The 20,074-nt window shown below is 38.4% G+C and overlaps 1 protein-coding gene, 1 long non-coding RNA gene and 1 pseudogene across 12 annotated transcripts in view; 1 reads left to right on the top strand and 2 right to left on the bottom strand.

Annotated features, from left to right (window-relative positions):
- The window catches only part of LOC309611586, a 512,787-nt gene that overhangs the window by 135,240 nt on the left and 357,473 nt on the right, over nucleotides 1–20,074 (bottom strand). The gene's annotated exons all lie outside the window — the stretch shown is intronic.
- The window catches only part of TSGA10 (testis specific 10), a 112,762-nt gene that overhangs the window by 456 nt on the left and 92,232 nt on the right, over nucleotides 1–20,074 (top strand). For 6 of the 10 annotated variants that reach the window (XM_082356155.1, XM_082356159.1, XM_082356154.1 and 3 more), the window contains exon 2: nucleotides 11,702–11,830. The exons of 1 other annotated variant lie outside the window; for it this stretch is intronic. Coding sequence is in view for 8 of the 9 variants with exons in the window: in XM_082356159.1 (XP_082212285.1) it covers nucleotides 11,702–11,830 (129 nt within the window). In the remaining variant the exon portion in view is untranslated. 3 more of the 10 variants (XM_082356160.1, XM_082356162.1, XM_082356161.1) reach the window with 3 other exon arrangements.
- On the bottom strand, nucleotides 33–8,500 carry LOC309611569 (large ribosomal subunit protein uL13 pseudogene; annotated as a pseudogene). The gene has a single exon. The product of its transcript is annotated as a large ribosomal subunit protein uL13 pseudogene (transcript).

Raw genomic sequence — 20,074 nt, forward strand, 5'->3', positions numbered from 1 at the left:
CCTCTGAGAGGGCAGCTGCAGGGGGCGGGTGTGGCGGGTGTTGGGGGCTGAGGGCGACCCGTGAGGTGGGTATTGGCTGCTGGAGCCGCTCTGAGGGGCGGTAGCGGGCAGAGTTGCGGTCCAGGGAAGCCCGCCAGGAGCAAACTTTGCCCCTGTTGTTGTTTCTTGGGAGCTTAGGGTTGAGCCCAGTTCCTATGGTGACCGCTTTGCTTCCTACCGTGGCTCTCCGCTTGGTCGTTGCAGGGACTGTTCTGTTTAGAAACGCTCTGGAGTGGAGCTGAGGAATTTGGAAGCCAGAGATTTGGGAGTTCAACCTGGCTCTTCCTGACTCCCAGCCTCTCACTTCTAAGCCACTTTATAGACTTTGCGAGGTGAAGGGCCGAGATTACGTAGGCAATTGCATGAAAATCTCATATAATTACAGTAGAAATTATACACCAGAAAGGCAGGGTACGCTGGCTTTCCTTTGAAAAAGTACTTGAGGTTTAAATTGAATAACTCTGCGGCGATCAGGGAGCTGATACCTAAACACGCTTAGGAATACACTTTTTTTTTTTTTCTTTAAATAAAGTCAAGGATAACGATTTCAGGAAACGTTGCATAGATGACACAGGGTCTCTGTTTGTTTTCCTTTTTCCACTTCAGGCCATTGTATCTCACGATATTCGTTGTTTTACATTTCCTCTAGTGGTTTTCAGAATTACAAGCACACTTTTTTTTTTTTTCCAAACTGTAAGGAAATAAATAGAATAATCGGGTTGCAACTAGAAGAAAATACGTTAGTTATAACTATGAAAGGAAAGTGTTACATTATTCACATCTGCCTCCAGGATAAAAGTGATTTTTGTTTGTATGTTAATTAATGACTGAACTAAGCCATTTAGTCTTAATTAGTGGGTAATAACTAGGAAGGTACATTAATGATATATTTATTTTAAACAGTATACACTTTAGCATTATTTAATGGCAGCTCCCAAAATAAATCTTGTTTACCTTCTGAAAAAAATCACTGCTTATGGCCCAGCAGATGTAGACGTTCTCTGGCCTCTCTGTCTTCTTTTTCAGGTGCTTCTTTTTCAGTTTGTTTTAGGATCATTTGCTTTTAAAAGTACTCCACATACAGAGGCAGTTAGAGCAGGTGTTGTTATTCATTCCCTTTTCCCATCACACGCTCCTCCTTGTCCCCTTTCATGACTTCTCTGATAGACACTTCCTTGCTTTTCCTTGTAGTTTCACCATCTTTGTATGTGACCGTGCACTTTCTAGTTTGGCTTGTTTTTGAACTTTATGTAGATGGGATTGTACTAAGTTTTCCTTTGTATTTTGCTTCGTTACTCAACATTGTCTTTAAGATTGATCCTTTTTATTGCTTGTAGTTAGTTTGTTGTTTGTTGTTCCATTGTAAGAGTATACCACAATTTACCTACTGTTGGTGGACACTAGGGTTTCTATGGTTTTTGGTAAATATGAGGAACACTGCTGTGAATTTTCTTGTACACACACCCCATATAATCTCTTGAAGTGTGCTGGTTAGTAAGGTAGTTCTATTTGTCTTAGTTATGCTATTTATGTCAGTCTATATTAAATTCCTTTGGTTCTGAAAAGCCTCTTGACAACAACTCTTTGACCCCCTTCTTATGTTTCCAAGAGGAAGTGATAAATGATTCTTCTCCTAAGGCCATTGTTTTATGCTCCTTAAAAAGGGCAAGTTATTTCTTCACAGTACAGTCTGGAGTGAAGAGAAGTGAGGAGCTTGGGTTTGGATGGAATGACTGGAGAGATTATTTCTTTTTAAGAAAGGTTAAACAAGTGACCTTACTGTTTTGTTTGAAGTGAATTCCCAAAACATTTATTCACTTATTTTTTATAAATACAGAACCCACCTCAAAATTATTCATAAAATTTTATGTGGTTTTCTACATCCTTCTGTTAGTGAAGCTATTCCTTCCTACTTCAAAGTGTCTTTCAGTCTAAACTTTTGGAGACAATTTTCTAAAAAGAAAACAAGTTGACCTTTTGTGGAACCAGATTTCAGAATCCTATATAAGATACTCCAGTATTTTCAATTATTCTATCAAAATATTCAATAGACGTTTGTTGAGCACATATTATATTTTGCTCGACACTGATGATACTTTTTAGCATGTGATCTTAACTGCTGTTTCACTGAGAAATTAAAATTCTGCCAGGCAGGAACTTCTTCAGATTTCTACCCCTTCTCATCTAAATCGTCACCTGACCTTGCTTTTTTCTGTCTTGTCTCAAAGGACAGTGCGTACCCTTTACCTGGGTTTCCTCTTACTAGCTTATTGGCCTTTGTCCTTTAGTTAACATTAACGCATGTCTTAGGAATTGTCATTGTGTTTATACTGTAAGAATTCTTAACCTGGAGTACAAGAACTTTGGGGAGTTCTTGAACCCCCTGGAATTGTTTGTAAAGTTTTGTATGTGTTTGCTTTTTCCTGGGGTAACGACCTAGGGCTTTTGCTTAATTCTGAAAGGGGTCCTTGATATAGAGGAAATTAAGAAGCAAGTTTTTCTCCTCTTCTGTTGGCCCTTCAACAACCCTGGTCTTTTCCCAAATTTTGTTCTACCTTTCTTCTCACAATCATGCTCTGTAAAAGAAATCTACATTTTCTTTTTCTTTGCTACTCATTCATTTGTTAGTCCTCCTACCATTGAAACTACCTTGTTTGAATCATCAAAATTCATTATTTGGGAAATGTTTTATTGAGTACCAACTTCGTGCTGGGCACTCTTCTAGGCATTAGGGATATAACAGTGACTGGATAAGAGCCTAGATCACTTGGAGCTTACCTTTGGTAGGGGGTGACAAACAATAAACAAATGAAGAAATAAGTGATGTGATTTCAAATAGGGTTAAGTGCGATAACCTAATGGGCGAGTGAGTAGGAGAGAGGCTACTTTAGGTAAGAGGTTGGGGAGGACCCTCTGATATTTCAGCCAAATTGCCGAGGGTAAGAAGGAGCCATTCACGTCAAGGACTTAGGGGTGAGAATGTTCCTGACAGAGGGAAAGCAAGGGAGGAGGCCTCAAAGTGGAATGAGATTGGCACAGTACAGGAACAGAAAGAAAACCAATAAAGCTGGTGGGTGAAAAAAGAATAGAGTAGTAGGTCTATTTAGGGAAGTGAAGGCAGGGCCCAAATCATGTAGGACCTTAAAAAGTTTGACTTTTTTAAGAAAATTGAAATCGTATCAAGTATCTCTTCTGACCACAACGCTATGAGACTACATATCAATTACAGGAAAAAAACTGTAAAAAATACAAACGCATGGAGGCTAAACAATACACTACTAAATAACCAAGAGATCACTGCAGAAACCAAAGAGGAAATCAAAAAAGTACCTAGAAACAAATGACAATGAAAACACAACAACCCAAAACCTATGCGATGCGGCAAAAGCAGTTCTAACAGGGAAGTTTATAGCAATAAAATCCTACCTCAAGAAACAAGAAACATCTCAAATAAACAACCTAACATTACACCTGAGCAATTAGAGAAAGAAGAACAAAAAAACCCCCAAAGTTAACAGAAGGAAAGAAATCATAAAGATCAGGTCAGAAGTAAATGAAAAAGAAATGAAGGAAACAATAGCAAAGATCAATAAAAGCTGGTTCTTTGAGAAGATAAACAAAATTGATAAACCATTAGCCAGACTCATCAAGAAAAAAAGGGAGAAGACTCAAATCAACAGAATTACAAATGAAAAAGAAGTAACAACTGACACTACAGAAATACAAAGGATCATGAGAGATTGCTACAAGCAACTATATGCCAATAAAACAGATAACCTGTAAGAAATGGACAAATTCTTAGAAAAGCACAACCTTCCAAGACTGAACCAGGAAGAAATAGAAAATATGAACAGACCAATCCCAAGCACTGAAATTGAAACTGTGATTAAAAATTTTCCAACAAACAAAAGCCCAGGAGGTGGGCTTCACAGGTGAATTCTATCAAACATTTAGAGACGAGCTAACACCTATCCTTCTCAAACTCTTCCAAAATATAGCAGAGAGAGGAACACTCCCAAACTCATTCTACAAGACTACCATCACCCTGATACCAAAGCCAGGCAAAGATGTCCCAAAAAAAGAAAACTACAGGCCAATATCTCTGATGAACATAGATGGAAAAATTCACAACAAAATACTAGCAAACAGAATCCAACAGCACATTAAAAGGTTCATACACCATGATCAAGTGGGGTTTATCCCAGGAATGCAAGGATTCTTCAGTATATGCAAATCATTCAATGTGATACACCATATTAACAAATTGAAGGATAAAAACCATATGATAGGGCTTCCCTGGTGGCGCAGTGGTTGAGAGTCTGCCTGCCAATGCAGGGGACGCGGGTTCGAGCCCTGGTCTGGGAGGATCCCACATGCCGCGGAGCAGCTTGGCCCGTGAGCCACGATTACTGAGCCTGCGCGTCTGGAGCCTGTGCTTGTCACCGAGAGACCGTGATGGTGAGAGGCCCGTGCACCGCGATGAAGAGTGGCCCCCGCTTGCCGCGGCTGGAGAAAGCCCTCGCACAGAAACGAAGACCCAACACAGCCATACATACATACATACATACATACATAAAAAGAATGTAAGCAGACAAGAATATCATTAACAAAATAAAATAAATAAAAAATAAACCATATGATAATCTCAGTAGATGCAGAAAAAGCTTTTGACAAAATTCAACACCGATTTATGATAAAAACTCTGCAGAAAGTAGGCATAGAGGGAACCTATCTCAACATATAATAAGGCCATATATGACAAACCCACAGTCAACATCATTCTCAATGGTGAAAAACTGAAAGCATTTCCTCTAAGATCAGGAACAAGACAAGGTTGCCCACTCTCACCACTGTTATTCAACATAGTTTTGGAAGTTTTGGCCACAGCAATCAGAGAAGAAAAAGAAATAAATGGAATCCAAGTTGGAAAAGAAGAAGTAAAGCTGTCACTGTTTGCAAATGACATGATACTATACATAGAGAATCCTAAAGATGCTACCAGAAAACTACTAGAGCTAATCAATGAATTTGGTAAAGTAGCAGGATACAAAATTAATGCACAGAAATCTCTTGCATTCCTATACACTAATGATGCAAAATCTGAAAGAGAAAATAAGGAAACACTCCCATTTACCATTGCAACAAAAAGATAAAATACCTAGGAATAAACCTACCTAAGGAGACAAAAGACCTGTATGCAGAAAGCTATAAGACACTGATGAAAGAAATTAAAGATGGTACAAACAGATGGAGAGATATATCATGTTTTTGGATTGGAAGAATCAACATTGTGAAAATGACTATACTACCCTAAGTAATCTACAGATTCAATGCAATCCCTATCAAATTACCAATGGCATTTTTTATGGAACTAAAACAAAAAATTTTTTAATTTGTATGGAGACACAAAAGACCCCGAATAGCCCAAGCAGTCTTGAGGGAAAAAAACGGAGCTGGAGGAATCAAACTCCCTGACTTCAGACTGTACTACAAAGCTACAGTAATCAAGACAATATGGTACTGGCACAAAAACAAATATAGATCAATGGAACAGGATAGAAAGCCCAGAGATAAACCCCTGCACCTATGGTCAACTAATCTATGACAAAGGAGGCAAGGATATACAATGGAGAAAAGACAGTCTCTTCAATAAGTGGTGCTGGGAAAACTGGACAGCTGTATGTAAAAGAATGAAATTAGAACACTCCCTAACACCATAGGCAAAGATAAACTCAAAATGGATTAGAGACGTAAATGTAAGACTGGACAGTATAAAACTCTTAGAGGAAAACATAAGAAGAACACTCTATGACATAAATCACAGCAAGATCCATTTTCTTTTCTTTTTTTTTTTTAATTAAGAATAAACAGTCAATTTTATTGGGCTCAGACTAAGAATCCATGGGTTTTGAGGACCTCTGTGAATTTGTCAGTTTTCTTCTCTGTGTTCTTTTCAGCCTGCTTCCATAGCCTCGTGAGCTGCTGCTTTTTCCAGTAGTGGATCTTGGCCTCCTCCTTTCTCTTCTCCTCCAGGGTGGCTGTTACTGCCTGGTACTTCCAGCCAACCTGATGAGCCAGGCACCCTAGGTAGGCAAACTTCCGCATAGGCTTCAGACGCACAACCTTGAGGGCGGTAGGAACCACCATCCGCTTTTTCTTGTCATAGGGTGGCAGGATCCCATCAAACACCTTGAGGCTGTCCAGAGCGGCCTGGCCTTGCTTGGTCTTATGAGGCAGCATGCCTCGCCATGTCTGCCAGAAGATGTGGCTGGGGGCTCAGAAGTGGTAGGGGCTGCAGGAGGGGTTGGTGTTCATCCGCTTGCAGAGGAATGCCAGGTACTTCAACTTGTTTCTATAGAAATTGCCAGAAATGTTGATGCCCTCACAACCACCACCTTTTGACCCAGAAGCACCTGCTTGGCCATGATGGCCACCAGGTGGCTCAGGAGATGGCCTCAGCCATCGAGAACCAGGACCTGCCCCTCTGCCATCTTCGGCAGCTGCCTCCAAGACCTTTTTTGACCCACCTCCTCAAGAAATGGAAGTAAAAACAAAAATAAACAAATGGGACCTAATGAAGCCTAAAAGCTTTTGCACAGCAAAGGAAAACAAAAACAAGACGAGAAGACAACCCTCAGAATGGGAGAAAATATTTGCAAATGAAGCAGCTGACAAAGGATTAATCTCCAAAATATACAAGCAGTGCAATATCAAAAAAACAAACAACCCAATCCAAAAATGGGCAGAAGACCTAAATAGACATTTCTCCAAAGAAGAAATACAGATTGCCAACAAACACATGAAAAGATGCTCAACATCACTAATCATTAGAGAAATGCAAATCAAAACTACAATGATGTATCATCTCACACCAGTCAGAATGGCCATCATCAAAAAATCTACAAACAATAGATGCTGGAGAGGGTGTGGAGAAAAGGGAACCACCGTCTTGCACTGTTGGTGGGAATGTAAATTGATACAGCCACTGTGGAGAACAGTATGGAGGTTCCTTAAAAAACTAAAAATAGAACTACCATATGACCCAGCAATCCCACTGCTGGGTATATACCCTGAGAAAGCCATAATTCAAAAAGAGTCATGTACCACAACATTCATTACAGTACTACTTACAATAGCCAGGACATGGAAGCAACCCAAGTGTCCATCGACAGATGAATGGATAAAGAAGATGTGGCACATATATACAGTGGAATATTACTCAGCCATAAAAAGAAACGAAATTGAGTTATTTGTAGTGAGGTGGATGGACCTAGAGACTGTCATACAGAGTGAAGTAAGTCAGAAAGAGAAAAACAGATACCATATGCTAACACATATGTATGGAATCTAAAAAAAATAAAATAAAATGGTTCTGATGAACTTAGGGGCAGGACAGGAGTAAAGACACAGACGTAGAGAATGGACTTGAGGACATGGGGAGGGGGAAGGGTAGGCTGGGATGAAGTGAGAGAGTAACATTGACGTATATCCACTACCAAATGTAAAATTAGGTAGCTAATGGGAAGCAGCTGCATAGCACAGGGAGATCAGCTCAGTGTTTTGCGACCACCTAGAGGGGTGGGATAAGGAGGGTGGGAGGGAGATGCAAGAGGGAGGGGATATGAGGATATACGTATGCATATAGCTGATTCACTTTGTTATACAGCAAAAACTAACAAAACACTGTAAAGCAATTATACTCCAATAAAGATGTTAAAGGAAAAAAGAAAAAAAAATGTGAGCTACCTTTGTAGGCTAGAGATTAAAGCAAAAAAAAAAGTTTGACTTTTATTCTGATTGCAGTGGGAAGCCATTGGAGTGTTTTGAGCAGGATCTCATTATTTTAAGATGATTGTTTTGATTTCAGTTTGGAAAACAGGTTGCAGGGAGCAACAGTAGAATCAAAAAGGCCAGTTAGGAGACAATTGCAGTAATCCATGTAGGAGATGATGGTGACTTGAACCAAGTAGGTGATAATAAAAGTGTACAGAAGTGGATGGATTGGGGATATATTTTGGAGGTAGATCCAAAGGGCTTTTTGATGGATTTGATGAGGTTCAGGGAAAGAGGAAACAAAGACAACACTTTGGTTTTTGACCTTGATCACTGCACAAATGACAGTGCCATTTGACATGGAAAGACTGGGAAGGAACATGGTGGAGGCAGGGTTGAGAGCAGAAGCGCAGGTGGGGAAATTGAGGTCTGTTTTAACATGTTGAAGTTGTGATGGCTATGGACATCCAATAAACAATATAATGTGTTAAATGCTCCAGTAGGGATATTTTCATAGTTTGGAGGGAACATGGAAAATATATGCTAAGTCTTTGGGGGGGAAGTAGAAGTCAGAAATACTTTTTTGTAGTCCTGTATTCCCTTAGCATACATGTATGTGGCACTAATCATACTGTACTGTAATTTCTGATTTGTTTTGGACTTCCCTGGATTCATTGAGGCTTGAAATTGTAAGTTTTCTGTTTCTGTTTTATTTTTATTTTATTTTATTTATTTTATTTTGGCTGCATTGGGTCTTTGTTGCTGCATGCAGGCTTTTCTCTGGTTGCGGCGAGCGGGGGCTACTCTTCATTGCGGTGCGCAGGCTTCTTGTTGTGGTGGTTTCTCTTGTTGGGAACACGGGCTCTAAATGCGCGGGCTTCAGTAGTTGTGGTACACGGGCTCAGTAGTTGTGGCTCGCGGGCTCTAGAGCGCAGGCTCAGTAGTTGTGGCGCACGGGCTTAGTTGCTCTGCAGCATGTGGGATCTTCCTGGACCAGGGCTCGAACCCGTGTCTCCTGCATTGGCAGGCGGATTCTTAACCACTGCGCCACCAGGGAAGCCCCTTGAAATTGTAAGTTTTTATTTGTTTTCCATCCTTCTAGCCCCCAAATCTAATATTGGTTCATCCTTATCCTAGCTGTTTATAAATTTGTTTGGTAAGTGAATAAATGTTACAATCTGATAGTATGAACTTGGAACAGTGATAGTAGCGATGGAAGAAATGTGTTTGAGAGAGATTTTAGTGAAAAGATCAGTAGGACATGACGGCCAATTAAATAAGTTGAGTCAGTGAGAGGAATTAGTAATAAAAGTAATTGTAAATAATAATAATATATATAGCAGTTATTATTTATTGCCAGGCACTGTTCTAAGTGCTTTACATATAATAACTCATTTAATCCTCGCAACAACTCTATGAGGCAAGTACTGTTATCATCCCTATTTTAGAGATGAGGAAGCCATGGCCAGAGAAGTAACTTGGCTGTGGTCATGCAGCTAAGAAGGGGCAGAACAGGCATTATGAACCGAAGCAGTCGAGGCTAGAGAACATGCTCTTAACCACTATGCTGTGTTGCTTCCCCATTGAGAATGATTGTGATTCTAGCTTGGGTCTTTACGATGACAATTTGCTGCTTACAGAGTACTTTACTTGCGTTCTCTGAGATCTGTACAGGAACACAAGTTCCATTCAGAGTTCCATCTAGAGATCACTGGAAGGTGGGAGATATTCAGGGACCTGAGGTGGAGAACCTGGCATGCCAGGCATGGGCGTTTCAGATACACTGATTTCTCTCCCTTTTTACTGCCTCCAAAGCTAGTGCAGCTCTAATACGATGGCTCACAATTGTCAGGTAGACTCTTGGTCTCTTTATACTTTTAATTTCTAGACTAGACTGATAGTAAACTTGACTGTTCATTTTACCAAAAAGAAGAGGGAAGGTTCCATTTTATCTGCTTTAGTACATTACTTCATTATCAACCTCTACAAATGTGTATTGACACCTTCCTGTTATCCAAAGAACTCTGTGCAGATTGGTGGGAATACAGAGAGCTCTAGGATATTATTTGTTAAGATTCTAGTAACTGTGTGAGGAAGACATATCCAGAAAAAGTAAATAGCTACATAAATTGTTCTATTACCAAGATATTTGGATGTCTCAATGAAGAGGTGATCACTATTCGATGGAGAAGAGAGAGAAAACCTCCTAGAGAATATGGAATTCAAGTTGAGCCTTAGAAGTGTCTTTACTTCAGTGGAGAAAAGAGTGAGGGCAAAGCTCATGAACAAAAGAGAATATGTTTCTGAATATATGTATAAAGAAGGTATAGAATAGTTTGCCTTTAATAGAGGGGTTCTTGGAGGTGTCAAGTAGGAGATAAATTTGAAGAAGTAGGAAGGGACCAAATTATGAAGAACTCTGTGTGCTAGGCAGGTTTAGATTTTAGGTCCTTGCTATTCAAGGTGTAGTCTGTGTGCTAGCCAAATAGGGATCGCTGAGCAGCTTTTTAGAAATGCAGTATTTCAGACCTACTGTGAGTAATTATCTCATTTTAACAAGATTCCCAAATGATTCGTATGTTTACTAAAATTTGAAAAGTACTGCTATAGTGAGGAGTCATTTGATTCAGTTATACTTAGTCACATGTTTATAACTAGGAACACATTCTTCAACAGAAACTATGTAAGAAATGGTAGTTAGGATTTCAGCCTAACCCATAAAGGCCTAAAATGATTCATAGTTAGAAATGCTTTGTGAGATCTAATGCTGAAGTTCCAGGAGAGGCAGGTACTGCTGGACTGGAGAACAGAAAAAGCAGATTTGTGTCTTGTTTAGGGAAAGGGAAAAAGGGAAATAAACCTGTCAGACTGCTAAGGGCTGGGTTTTACAGGGCATTAACACAAGGTCAGTGACTGGGGAATCCTGAGCCTGTAATTTCCCAAGCACTAGATTTTGGAGCATGGCATCTGTGTTGCTTTGCTTGTAGCAAATTCTCCCTTAACATAATGGCAGCCTTGATTCAGAGAAAGAACAAATTATTTCCTTAAATTATACAGTTTCTAAGATACATAGTCAAGTAAAAAAGCACAGTGCAGAGTAGTATGTATAGTATGCTAAAGTGAGAAATCTTTTAACACTGTTATTTTGCACGTGTGCAAATATGTATGTAGAAAAATTCTGAGAAATGGAATTATTTGTACAGAAGCTATGTGCATCTGTAATGTTGCTAGATTTTACCCAGTTGTTCTCCATAAATACTGTGTCAATTTACACTGCCACAGAATGCTAATTTATATATCCAACTTTATGATTTTGCCAATGTGATGGTTAAAAAATGGTGTCCCAGTGTTGTTTTAATTTGTATTCCTCTAAATGGTGAGATTGAATATCTTTAAATCTATTTAAAAGTCATTTCTGTGAAATATCCATATTCTTGGCCAATTTTTATATTAGGGTATTTCTTTTCCTTTTTTTAATTATAGGAAGTATTTACATATTAGGGAAATTAGCCCTTTGTGATATGGGTAGCAAACCTTTTTGTTAATATACAAAAATAACAATAAACAGGTAGCTAGTGAACATCATAGCCCTGGAAGTAGACCACTTAATTTGCAGCTGACCCATATTCCCTTAGATAGGGTGGAGTATGTCTTTTTTGAAAAGCATGTTCAATACTATAGTTTCATATTTGGAAAACACACAGAAGAAGTTTTATAATATAAAGTTTTAAGAAAGTAAATGTTGATGAAGTCCTTTTAGCTGGTGGAACAGGTTAAAAACAATTTTTTAATTGAATGTTGTTAATTTTCAAAATTATGATTGTTCTGGGAAATCACAAGGCTGTTTTAAACCTGACTGTCTCTATATTATTCCCATTCCTTCCACTAGGTTACCACCAAAGAACATGATTTTGGTCTAGGGGCTCCAGTTTCTGAAGCTGAAAAATACCAGAATATTCTCCAGCTAGAACAAGAAGTGAGAAATCAAGACAAATTCATTTCTTCACTGAAGTTACAGGTTACATTTAATTTCTCTGCATATTTCCCTAAATTAATTTGGGATGGGGCCTATATTAAAATAAGATAGAGAATAAATACCAATTCAGTGCTCATTTAAATTGTATGGGTCTAAAATCATTCTATTTTTATCTTAACCATTTTGAAACACATAGATTCAGAGTTAGTGAGTGCAAACTATATGCCAGGTGTTGTATCAGATGCTTTCAAGTACGTAATCTTACTTAATCATCCCAACTTTGTGAAATTGTGTTGTTATTTCCATTTTACCGATGTGGAAGCCAAAGTTCCAAGAGGCTAAAGAATTATATTTGACTAATGAGTGACAGAGCTAGGATTTCTCTGAACTCCCAAGTTAGCTAGAATTTGAATCCAGTTTTTGAACTCCCAAGTTCATTATTGTTTCTGTTCTCCTGGTGTCTGACTTGTGGTATAGCTATTAATAAGGCTATTAAAAGAAACTTCCTCTTCTGGGAAAATGGAGTAGACTTACTTTTCCTTACTCTTCCCACTAAGTACAGCTAAAAACCCTGACTATTATGTATAAAACAAGCATAAGAACACTCTGTCTGAAAGGTGGGAAGAAGGAAGACTGGCTAGAGATCTCAGCACACAATGAATGTTAGGACATGTTAGGGAGTTCCTGGTTTTTCTTTTTGTTCCGTATATCCCAGACAGAGTACTGGAAAAACTGGCAACCAGAAGTAGTGGGTGCAGATTTATAAAGGTCTCAGAAAAGCCATCCTTTTCTAGCTGAAGGACTAGGAAATGGGCAATCTAGTAAGGCAGATTACTCTTAGACAAGAACTGCCCACTTTAAGCAGACACCAAAGAAAAAAACTAGCTCCATTCCTGCCAGCAAAGGTTAAGAGCCCAGACGTCCACCCTTCTCATGCTATAACAAGGAACCCCATCCTTGCCTTATCCCCCCACCCTGCCCCACAAGGCCCCCATCCCGCCAGGGTGGTATCAAAGAAGAAGGCTGAGTGGGGAACCAAGACTTTTGTGTCATTCAGGAAGTAAGGAAGTCCCCAACCCCATATTGTCAGTGGAGACCACATGGGGAGCCAAGAAGTCCACCGCCACCTGGTAGTAAGAGGTGCCCCATTTCCTCTTTGCTGGGATGATATCAGAAGAGACCTAATGCAGAGTCAGAACCTTTACCACCCTCCAACAGTAACAAGTCCACCCACCCACAGTGGCAGTGGAGGATACGTGGGAGCGGTAATAAGGAGCCTTCATTTTTCCAGCTCTGGTGGTATCAGCAGAGGCCTGGTGGGGAGCCTAAATTCCCATCCCTGCCTAGCAGTAACAAGGAGCCCCACCCTTCCCAGGTGTCAAAGGAAGCCTAGTGGAGAAATTGGACTTTTACTCCCATCCAACAGTAACAAGGCAGTGTCCCCCTTTTCTTGCTGGAGCGGTGTCACAGGAAGCCTACTGAACGGTAAGAGTCGGTGTCTCAGACTATGAGGTCTCAATAAAAAGAAAAACAAACAAACACTCCTCATCCCAAAAATCAGGAAGAGCTCAACCTCTATGAGAAAAGACAATCAAGAGATGCCAGCACAGAGATGAATCAGATATGATGATTATCTGACAAGGATTTTAAATTAGCCATCATATAAATGCTTCAACAAGTAATTTTGAGCATGCTTGAAACAAACAGAAAATCTTATCAAAGAAATAAAAGATATAAAGTACAGCCAAGTGGAATTTTGGTAGCAAACAAGCTGTTCGAAATAAAAGATAAAGTAGAGGCAAGTGGAATTTTGGTAGCAAACAAGCTGTTCTTCAGTAGGTGAATAGATAAACAAACTGTGGTACATAATAGAATATTATTCACTGATAAAAAGACATGAGCTATCAAGCCATAAAAAGACATGAAGGAACCTTGAAAGGATATTGTGAGGTGAAAAAAGCCAATCTGAAAAGGTTACATACTCTGTGATTCCAACTATATGACCTTCTGGGAAAGACAAAACATAGAGACATTAGAAGATCACTGGTTGCCAGGGATTTGGAGGGAGGAAGGGGTGAATGGAACACAGGGGATTTTTAGGGCAGTGAAACTATCCTGTATACAGTAATGATGGATACATGTCACTGTACATTTGTAAAAACCCGCAGAATCAACAACCCAAAGAGTGAACCCTAATTAAACTCTGGATTTTAGTTAATAATAATGTATAATGTTGGTTCATCAATTGTAACCAATGTACCACACTAAAACAAGATGTAAATAAGGGGAAACTGGGGTGAGTTGGAGGGGGGAGAAGGGGTAAGTGGGAACTCTCTGTACTTACTAGTCAATTTTTCTGTAAACCTAAAACTGCTCTAAAAAAAAAGTAAGTCTATTAAAAAATATACATGGGAGAAAATACTTCCAAATTATGTATCTGATAAGGGATTAATATCCAGAATATGTAAAGAGCTCCTATAACTCAACAACAAAAAAACCCAAAACAACGCAATTCAAAAATGGGCAAAAGACTTGAATAGATGTTTCTCCAGAGAAGATATACAGATGGCCAATAAACATGAAAAGATGCTCAACATCACCATTCATTAAGGAAATGCAAATCAAAACCACAGTGAGATATCACTTCACACCAATTAGGACCACTATTATCAAAAAGCAGAAAATAACAAGTGTCGGTGAGGATGTGGAGAATCTGGAGCTCTTGTACATTGCTAATGTAAAATGGTTTAAGCATAGTACAAAAAAAGTTTGGCAATTCCTCAAAGAGTTAAGTATAGAATTACCATGTGATCCAGCTATTCCACTCCTAGGAATATCCCCCAAAGATTAAAAGCAGGGACTCAAACAGATACTTGTACACCAGTGTTCATAACAGCATTATTTATGATAGCCAAGAGGTGGAAACAACTCAGATTCCATCGACAGATGAATGGATAAACAAAATGGGGTATGTACAAACAATGGAACATTATTCAACCTTAATTCTGAAAGGAGACTACAAGATGGAAGAGCCCTGAAAACAGTGTGCTAATTGAAATAAACCAGGCACAGAAGGACAAATATTGTATGATTCCACTTATATGAGGTAGGCAAATTCATAGATAATTATTTAATGGGTACAGAGTTTCAGTTTGTGATGATGAAAAAATTCTGGAAATGGATATGGGATGGTTGCACAATGTTGTGAATGTACTTAATGCCATTGAATTTTACATTTAAAAATGGTTAGAGTGGTAAATTTTATGATGTTCTATTTTACCACAGTAAAAAAGTTTAAAAAAATACAGTAACTGAAATTAAAAACTCAGTGTTCTCAGACAAAAACATGGAGAGGAGGAGAAAAGAATGAATCAGTGAACATGAAGATAGAAATAAAGAAATTACCTAATCTGAACAATAGAGAGAAAATAGATTGAAAAAATGTGAACAGAGGCTCAGGGACAGGTGGGCGTATAATAAAAGATCTACATTTGGATCGTTGGAGTCCCAGAAAGAGAGGTAAGAGAAGGTGGGGCTGAAAAAATATTCAAAGAAATAATGGCTAAATAGTCCCCAAATTTGGCAAAAGACATATACAAATGAAAGAAGGTGAGTGAAAACCTACCAGGAGTCTCCCAAAGAAATCTACACTGAGACACTTCATATTCGAACTGAAAACTAAAGACAAAAAAAATCCTGAAAGAAACGAGAGAAACAATTCAATATTTATAGGGGTGCACCAATTCAAATGACAGCAGGTCTGAAAACGTGGAGGTCAGAAGGAAGTGGCACAACATTTTTCAAGTGTTGGAAGAAGAGAACTGTCAACCCAGTGCATATTCTGTATTTAGAAAAGTATGAAGGGAAAATTAAGAAATGAAGAGAAAATTAAGATATTCTCAGATGAAGAAAACTGAGAATTTGTTGCCAGCAAAGCTACCCTAAAAGAATATCTAAAGGAATTTCTCTAACAAGGAAGGAAGTGATAAAAGGAGTAGTCTTGGAAGAACAGGAAGGAAGGAAGAACAACATATAGAGCAAAAATATGGGTAAACGTGATCGAATTTCCTTTTCTACTTTTCTAAATTATGTTTGTCAAATGTAGTTCTCAGTGCATGTAGAGGAAATATTTAAGAATTATTTTATTAATAAAGGAGGGTAGAGGGACGTAAAGGGAGGTAAGTTCTCTGCACTTCACTTGAACTGGTAAAATGTAGGCTGTGATAACTTATGAACATATAATGAAACACCTAGAGCAACCACTAAAAATCTGTACAAAGAGATATACTCAAAATTGCTATGGATACCTCAAACTGGAATTCTAAAAAATGTTCAAGTAACCCAGAGGGAAGTGGGTAAAACAAAACAGAAAGAAAAATTAAAAAAAAAAAAAAAACAACAGAAAAGTCACACTTGAATCTTAACATAAAAGTAAGCACATTAAATATATGTAATCTAAATACACCAATTAGAAGATAGAAATTGGCAGAGTGGATTAAAAAAACATGACCTAGCATTATGCTGTCTATAAGAAATTCACTTCAAATATAATGATACAGCTAGGTTGAAAGGCATTCACACCCAAATGAAGAAATAAAACTATCCCTGTTTATAGATGACATGATCTTCTTCCTGGAAAATCTCAACGTCTACAGTGTAAAAACTAGAACTAATAAATGAGTTCAAAAGGTCAGAATACAACACAAACATACTGTATTTTTTTTTAATGTATTTATTTTATTTATTTATTTTTTGGCTGCGTTGGGTCTTTGTTGCTCTGCACGGGCTTTCTCTAGTTGTGGTGAGTGGGGGCTATTCTTCGTTGTGGTACACGGGCTTCTCATTGCATTGGCTTCTCTTGTTGCAGAGCACGGGCTCTAGGCGCCTGGGCTTCAGGAGTTGTGGCTCGTGGGCTCTGGAGCGCAGGCTCAGTAGTTGTGGCACATGGGCTTAGTTGCTCCACAGCATGTGGGATCTTCCTGGATCAGGGCTCGAACCTGTGTCCCCTGCATTGGCAGGCGGGTTCTTAACCACTGCACCACCAGGGAAGCCCTGTATTTTTGTATGTTATCAATTAACCTGTGGAAATCTAAATTAAAAATTACATACCATTTACAATCACTCAGAAAATGGAATCCTTACATGTAAATCTAACAAAATAAGTATGAACTCACATTCTGAAAACTACAAAATGCTAATAAAAGAAATCTAAGAAGATCTAAACAAATATTCAGGGATTGGAAGCCTCAACATAGTAAGATATCAATTCTCTCCAAATCTATATCCAAGTTTAATACAATTCCCATCAAAATCCCAGCAAAGAACAATTTTGAAAAAGACCAAAGTGGAGTCATTCTCCTTGATTTAAAAACTTAATATATAGCTACAGTAATCATGACTGTATGGTATTGCTAGAGGGACAGACATAGATCAGTGATACAGAATAGAGAATCCAGAAATAGCCTTACACGAATACAGCCAAATGATTTTTGACAGAGGTGCAAATGTAATCTGATGAAGAAAGGTAGTCTTTTCAACAAAATGTGCTGGAGCAATTGGATATCTTTTAGGAACAAAAATGAGCCTAGACCTAAGCCTCACACCTTATGCAAAAATCAACTCAGAATAGATCATAGATTTAAATGTAAAAAAACTATGAAACTTTTAAAAGGTAACATAGGAACAAATCTTCAGGACCTTGGGCTTGCTGAAGAGTTCTTAGACATGACAGCAAAAGTGTGATTCATAAAAGAAAAAATTGACAATTTGAATTTCATCAAGATTTAAGTCTTTTGCTTTGTGAAAGACCCTGTTAATAGGATGAAAAGATAAGCTACAACCCCTGTTTCTGTCAAAGGAATGGTATCTAGAACATGTGGAGAACTCTCACAACTCAACAGTAAAAAGCAAACAATCCAATTAGAAAATGAACAAAGGATATAAAGACATATTTCACAGAAGGATGTATTGTTGACAAATAAAAAGATGATCATCTTTTCTAAACATCAGGGAAATACAAATTAAGACCGTGATGAGATAACAATGCACACCGTTAAGAACAGTTAAAATAAAAAATAGTCATGATACCAAATGCTGGCAAGGATGAGGAGAAACTGGATCACTCATACATTCCTGGTGGGAATGGGGAATGGAACAGCTACTCTGGAAAATAGTTTAGTTCTTAAAAAACTAAACATACATTTACCATACAACCCAGCACTTGCACTCTTGGGAATTTATTCCAGAGAAATGAAAACTATGTCCACTCAAAAACCTGTATACAGTTATACAGTTGTTCGTAGCAGTTTTATTTGTTATAGCCCCAAACTGGAAACATCTAAAACTTCCCTTAATTGGTGAATTATTAAGCAAACCGTGGTAATCCATACCATGAAATATTATTCAGCAATAAGAAGGAATGAACTGTTGATCCACATAACAACTTAGATGTCAGGGGCACTGTGCTGAGTGAAAAAGCCACTGTCAAAAGATAACGTGGGCTTCCCTGGTGGCGCAGTGGTTGAGAATCTGCCTGCTAGTGCAGGGGACACGGGTTCGAGCCCTGGTCTGGGAAGAGCCCACATGCCGCGGAGCAACTAAACCCGTGAGCCACAACTACTGAGCCTGCGCGTCTGGAGCCTGTGCTCCGCAACAAGAGCGGCCGCGATAGTGAGAGACCCGCGCACCGCGATGAAGAGTGGCCCCCGCTTGCCACAACTAGAGAAAGCCCTCGCACAGAAACGAAGACCCAACACAGCCAAAAAATAATAAATAAATAAATAAATTTAAAAAAAAAAGATAACGTACTGTGATCTCTATCACATGATTCTATTTATGTAACTTTCTCAAAATGACAAAATTATTATCGAGATCAGTGGTTGCTAAGAGTTAAGGGTGGGGAGGGAAGGCTGTGACTATACAGGAGTAACGGGAGGGTGATCTTTGTGGTGATGGAATAGTTCTGTGTCTTATTGAGGTGGTAGTTAACAGCAATTTACACATGACAAAATGGTATAGAACAATAGGCACACGTTGTACCAATGTCAAATCTCTGGGTTTGATATTTTACTGTAATTACTTAAGATGTAACTGTTTGAGGAAACTGGGTTAAAGGCACATGAACCTCTGTGCTACGTTTGCAACTTCCTGTGAACCTTTAGTTACTTCAAAATAAAAAGATTTTTTTTAATAAAAGCTACTTTTTGGGTACCTATTATCTGCCAAAAATTTTACTTGAACTTTTATATCTCTCTAACTACACCCTGAAAATTGTAGGTGTTCTCTCCATTTAACAGATGAAACTCAAGAAGCTTCCATTTATTTTTTTCTGAAGTCAGATGCATCTCTTAGGACCAAGAAAATATGGTAAATTGTCAGAGGTTAAGTGACTGGTGAGGAACTGCAGCAGGATTTAAACCTGTCTGCCTCAGTCCAAAGCCCACATCCTTTGTAACCTCCTCTTCTAAAGTACTTGTGTCTTGGAATTAAGTAAAAGTGGGGCTTGATGTCAAGATGAGGGAAGTGTTCATTTATTTATTTATAATGTATTTGTTTTATTCATTTAATAATTGAGCATCATGTGCTAGATATATAATAAATGATACAGAAATGAGAGGTATGTTGATACAGAAATTAGAGACATGATCCCGTTAAAGTCGCTTAGAACTTAGTGGAAGGGACAGGGAAACAAATGATTATAACACATCTTATAAAACACTAAGATAAAAATATATAAGAAGCTGTATGGGAGCCCAGAGAGGAAAAGCATGTAACCTCTCCTGGGGCAGTGGAAGGTTAGGAAACATTTTTAGCATGTTCTTGTTGCTCAGAGACGTGGCACTGTTGAAGCCATGAACAAAGACAAAAAGGTAGATAAATTGAAGTTTGTTTATCCCTATAGTTAAAAAAAAAATGCTAGTAATGAAAATAGGTAATAAGAGTGCGGGAAAGTAAAGAAACTTAGTGGAAGCATGGGTAAGAAGAGCAAACAGGAAATCATTGCACGGTTTCTGTACTAGTTGCTAGAGGTGAGCTGCAGATTGCTTTAAAATTACTAGAGGCAAAAGCAACAAGGAAATTGTAGTTAAGTAATTCAAAGTCCAAAGAATAAAAACAAACCAGGTATACAAAAGAAGCACATGTTTTCCTGAAATTGAGACCTGAGCGAAGTTTTCCCTGAGGATTCTTATAGAGAGGGTTCTGTGATATAGTATATAACATTTTCAATAAATTCCCTAACAGAGGTTTTAAAATGAGTTTAGCAAGATTGTTTCTTACAGCATGTCT

The sequence above is a fragment of the Balaenoptera borealis genome (genome assembly GCF_965194805.1).
Source record: "Balaenoptera borealis genome assembly, chromosome: 15".
In the NCBI taxonomy this organism is placed as follows: Eukaryota; Metazoa; Chordata; class Mammalia; order Artiodactyla; family Balaenopteridae; genus Balaenoptera; species Balaenoptera borealis.